This window comes from Pseudomyrmex gracilis, unplaced genomic scaffold, assembly GCF_002006095.1.
Source record: "Pseudomyrmex gracilis isolate BER0280 unplaced genomic scaffold, ASM200609v1 scaffold_1829, whole genome shotgun sequence".
Classification (NCBI taxonomy): Eukaryota; Metazoa; Arthropoda; class Insecta; order Hymenoptera; family Formicidae; genus Pseudomyrmex; species Pseudomyrmex gracilis.
This window is the reverse complement of record NW_018022413.1, coordinates 1-5,012: the sequence shown is the minus strand read 5'-3', so window position 1 is coordinate 5,012 and position 5,012 is coordinate 1. Positions and strand designations below refer to the sequence as shown.

General features: G+C 37.9%; 1 protein-coding gene across 1 annotated transcript in view; it reads right to left on the bottom strand.

The window, feature by feature from the left end:
- LOC109862480 (piggyBac transposable element-derived protein 4-like) overlaps window positions 1-3,885 on the bottom strand; it is a 14,537-nt gene extending 10,652 nt beyond the window's left edge. Inside the window, exons 1-2 of the mRNA XM_020442552.1 lie at window positions 3,789-3,885; window positions 3,550-3,744 (exon numbers count right to left, since the gene is read on the bottom strand). Coding sequence (XP_020298141.1) covers window positions 3,550-3,744; window positions 3,789-3,885 — 292 coding nt within the window. The remainder of the gene's footprint in view (window positions 1-3,549; window positions 3,745-3,788) is intronic.
- Between the last annotated feature and the right edge of the window lie 1,127 nt (window positions 3,886-5,012).

Here is a 5,012-nt window from a genome sequence, read left to right as displayed (position 1 = left end):
GTATTTGGGATTTCTCATATACGAGATGCAAGTATAGCATCCAATATGAATTTTAGAATTGTTATTTTAATTCGAATTTCACGTGTAAAAATTTACATGTGTACACGTATATATATGGATATATATACACATATAATTTCCGCACAACACCTAGCAAACGGCTCCTATGACCGTATATATATATTTATTAGTTTAGAAACTTCAGAGCCTGAAGAGATTCTTTAATTGTTCAAATATAGTCTGTTACATTTATGTTAAAAATTGATTTTTTAATTAAATAATGGTATATTTAATAAAGAAAAAAACCTAATAAAACATTATTTTGGTGAAATAAATTATTTCAAGCACTTATATTATTTTGTTTATATTATGATTTACTATAATGTAACAATACAAAGTATCATTCAACAAAATTGTTGTTTGGTATAAAATTATGTTATTTGAATACACCAAATATGAGTCAAACAAATCGGATTATTAAATTTAAAGAAACCGTTCTCTTTGTGTATAAACTTGTAAGCGTTTGTAAGTGTTTAATAATTGTTAATCTGGACTTCAATTCTTAAATTTATACGAAAAATTTTTGTATGCAAAAGTATCACTTGCTACGCAATTACTGACTGCTATTTTTAAATGTAAAAATATATACTAATTAGNAATTATATTAAATAATGTAATATATTAAATATAATATATTAAAGTACACATAAAGTTAGTATATAAAACTATTACATAAAATTAATCGCAATATACTTACATAATTCAATATATTAAATATATGTAATATATATATATCAATAGTCTTCTTATTCTTACAATAAAGTGAGTTATAATAAACGAACTGACTTTCAATGTGTAGTTTTTAATATTATTTAGTATTTACTCATAAAAGCATTTGCTAACCGTTTGAAAAGTCTGTCAGCAAACTCTGTATACGAAACTTTATCAGTATTTACTGAGCGTTTTGTTAAAAGCGTTACCTTAGCATTGCAGAATGTTTAGAAAACAGTATATATAGCGTTTGATAAACGTTCTAAAAGAGTTCAAACCTTTTGACGTTATATAAGCATTTTTATAAAGTTTGAAAGTGTATAAACTCTCAGAAAATTCTTATTAAACGGTTATCAACGCTCGTAAAGTTTCTTATTTTCGTCAGGGTAAGCCATTTGTTTTATTTTTAGAGTACTTCTCTCTTCTAAGTTGGGGTAAAAAGTGAAAGTTTTTCTCCGGTGTCGATGTGTATAGGTCGTAATGTGTGTATTTTTGTAATTGTAAGTGTTCTTCTTCTTGTTATATTTCCGTAGCTAGTCGTTCTTTTGTGTATAGGAATGTGTAGATTCTCTCTTGCAAAAATATTTTCGGGATAGTTTTGCATCCTAGGGGTTGCGGCTCAAAAATCTAAAGTAGAGTTATTTAAGAGCTCATAATTCTGGCGTAAAGAGCAATTCAATATCTGCAGTTTTAAGTGATGAGGGGCGCAGTCCAAAGAGACGCAGCCCCTTCACTAAAAACTTGGAATTTTTGCTCCGCTAAACGAGCTTAAAATTTTTAACTTGGTGGGTTCAAACGCTCATAAATAGCTCCTAGTTCTGCAATAATTTAGAATCAATTTGGACAAGGTGAGAGGCTAGGTCCTGAGGAGTTTCAATTTCTTAAAATTTTGCCATAAACTTGTTTAATGAAGACTGCGTGCTCAGGCAAACTGCGAGATTTGAATTGTGAGGAGTAACGCTTTGAATCGGGATTGGACCAAAAATAATCTAACCGAACCTTGTATTTTGTAACATTGGCATGTCAACTCCAAGCTCGATCTTTGGAGGCGTTAGTAGACTTAAGAAAAATTCACTACAAGCAACATATTGAGAAACATATCGACTTGACTGGAGTGAAAATATTTTGGATCGACTAATTTAACAGTGTCTGTTATAGCAAAATCCCTTGCATCAATAGCGGTAAAAAACAAATTTTGGGTGATCCGTGGCACAACTAAACAAAACGCGGACAACCGATAATCCGTTACTCGCAACTCTACTGTAATGCGACAACCTCGAGTAATTGTGCATGCTAAACTATTGATTTTAGTAATTTCTTCCTGGATCTTAATTGGTTTAATATTCAATTAAGCGCAAGCTGTGCTGGTTATAAAATTTGCTTCGCTAGCACTATTGAGTAATACACAAATAAGTTGACTGAATCCGCTAGAATTTTTAATATTTACTAATGCTGTTGACATTAGACCAACGCGCGTGCGTCCAGAAATATGATGTACGGACAGATTGACGCTCGAATTCCGAACAATTTCCTCCGCAACGGATTTAGCCTTGGAAACCGCAGGGATCTCAACGTTTGAATTCCTTTTTTCCGCATGACACAAAGTGTTGTGTCTTTCCAAACACACTCTGCAAGAACTCGCTTTACATGTACCAACAAAATGATCGGTTTTTAAACAATTGTAACAAAGNTTCAGTTGCTTTATTAACTTAACGCGCTCCGATATTGAAAGACGCAAAAATTTCTCACATGAGTATATGAAGTGAGCTCCCTTGCACGCGTAGCAGCGTCCTGCAGCTGATAGTGTAGCTAGACTGACCGATGTATTTTCTGGCCTGTTCCTCAGTGTCCTCGTGTTGGCACTATACCAGTTTTTCCGGTTTTAGGTCCGCTTTTCTTGGAATCTGAATTCCTGATTCCTTGATTTGGCCAATCGCTCAAGCATTTGAATTCGTCGCTGCAAAAATACACATAATGAGTCACCGAGACGTTTTTCTTACTCTCCATGCTCTCCTCCCAATGACGACGAGTAGTCCGGTCCAACATTTNTTCCATCATGTGAAGCACCAAAGAATCTCCCCACGGCAGTCTCCCGATTTTACAATTCGCAAATGTTTGCAAAAGTGATTAATTAAATCCTGAATTGCAACCGCCGACTCTCGTTTAACCTTGAGTGTTTCAAATGGACACTGCACATGTCGCTTTAATGCTCTTTTGTTAATGCTTTCTCGTAACGNCCTTTCAACAGCGTCCATGCCAATTTGTAATTTGATGGTGATATCTCTACAGACTCTTCATAGAGGAGCATGAGTTCGATGGTCAATATATCGAGCTCAAGGCATTTTTTAGCAAGACTATTGCGAAGTTGGAACCGGCGGCAATCACGGCAACGACTGCAAGTGCGAGCGACTCAATTGCGCGTGCGCTCGAGTAACAAACCGAATTAATTAGAAGTTCCTTGAGTTTTGCGAGCACGCCACGCGTCTCTCCTGTTGAAACTAAGGTCAAACTAAGGGTCATCCCTTGCGGTGCTTCCCGACAACGCACCAACCAAATATTGATGTTTTTCGACCGCTGATAACTCACTGTTGTGAATCAAGGTCGTGAAGAAAAACCGTTTCCAGTCCTGCAGTTCACCCGAAAAACTCGGCAATGTGATAGTCGGCAATTTGACCTTAGTTTCAACAGGAGAGACGCGTGGCGTGCTCGCAAAACTCAAGGAACTTCTAATTAATTCGGTTTGTTACTCGAGCGCACGCGCAATTGAGTCGCTCGCACTTGCAGTCGTTGCCGTGATTGCCGCCGGTTCCAACTTCGCAATAGTCTTGCTAAAAAATGCCTTGAGCTCGATATATTGACCATCGAACTCATGCTCCTCTCGCTGATCATCCGCAGGAAGTTCATCTTTCTCGACGGCACTCAATAATTGCTTCTGTAATTCTTCGAACTCCCGATAGTTTTTCTCTAACTTGTCTGCATATATTGTATATAAGCGTCTCCACATTAGTAGCTACTACGTTTGCTGAGCACGTTTTCCGTGAATCTACGAATATTTGTTTGCTTGACTTTTACATATCGTCTCCTTTTTCGTATGTCATTCCAGTCTTCAGTCATGTTGCTTGTTTTTCACTTTGATCGTTCGCCTTGCCACAAACGCAACTTCTAAATCCCGGCAGGATATCATCGAATTCACGCACAATTGAACTCTACCGGTAAAATATTCGGCTCTACGGACTATGTACAAGCTTGATAAATGAATCGATTCTGATCCTTGAAATCAATAAACTTTAATTCTTCTTAATTAACAATACAACAAAGAAGACTTCGCAGTTAAAAAAATGTGATCAGTTATACGGCCTTTGCTCGAATGCCTTTGCCCTCTGTAAGCGTTTACGTCCTATATATTATCGACAGCGCTATCGATCGAATATACAGGCAGTGATTTATTGCACATATTGAACGGCACGGGCAAATCCCCAACACCAACATTAAAATACAAGAGTAGTGTATATATGGGAGTTCTAATTCAGGAGCTCCGAGAGGGGTGCGGGGTATGACGTCACAGGGGGAGGGGTGACGTCACTGGTGGAGGGGGTATGACGTCACGCGGGGAGGGGAGGGAGACGCGCGGTGTGACGTCACAGGGGACGTCACAGGATATGACGTCACATGATATGACGTCACGCGGGGGATGACGTCACTATGACGTCACACGGGGGCGTGGCTCTGACGTCACAGGATGTGACGTCACGCGCGAAATGACGTCACTATGACGTCACACGAGGGGGCGTGGCTCTGACGTCACAGGATATGACGTCACGCGTAAAATGACGTCACTATGACGTCACGCGGGGGCGTGGCTCTGACGTCACAAGATATGACGTCACGCGGAACACTATGGCTGCGTTCCGAAATGTACTGCNAGTACTAGTGGTATGACGTCACAGAAGTGTACTGTAAATAGCGTTCCGTTTTAACTTTATGCACTTTTTCATTACTGCAAAAAGAGAAAACGGAACGCACTAGCAGTATGTTTCCAACAAGTTTCTGTAAGTTACTCTCGAATTATTTATTTTACAATGAATGAAACGGTAGACAATAATAAAAATATAATAACATGGGCTGTGAATACGTTAATGAATAGTATATATGAATCAAGTGATTCTAGTGATTCAGATATTGAAATAATAGTTAAACTGAATCGATTAACCTATGTACCAAGGATACGATACCAGAATTAT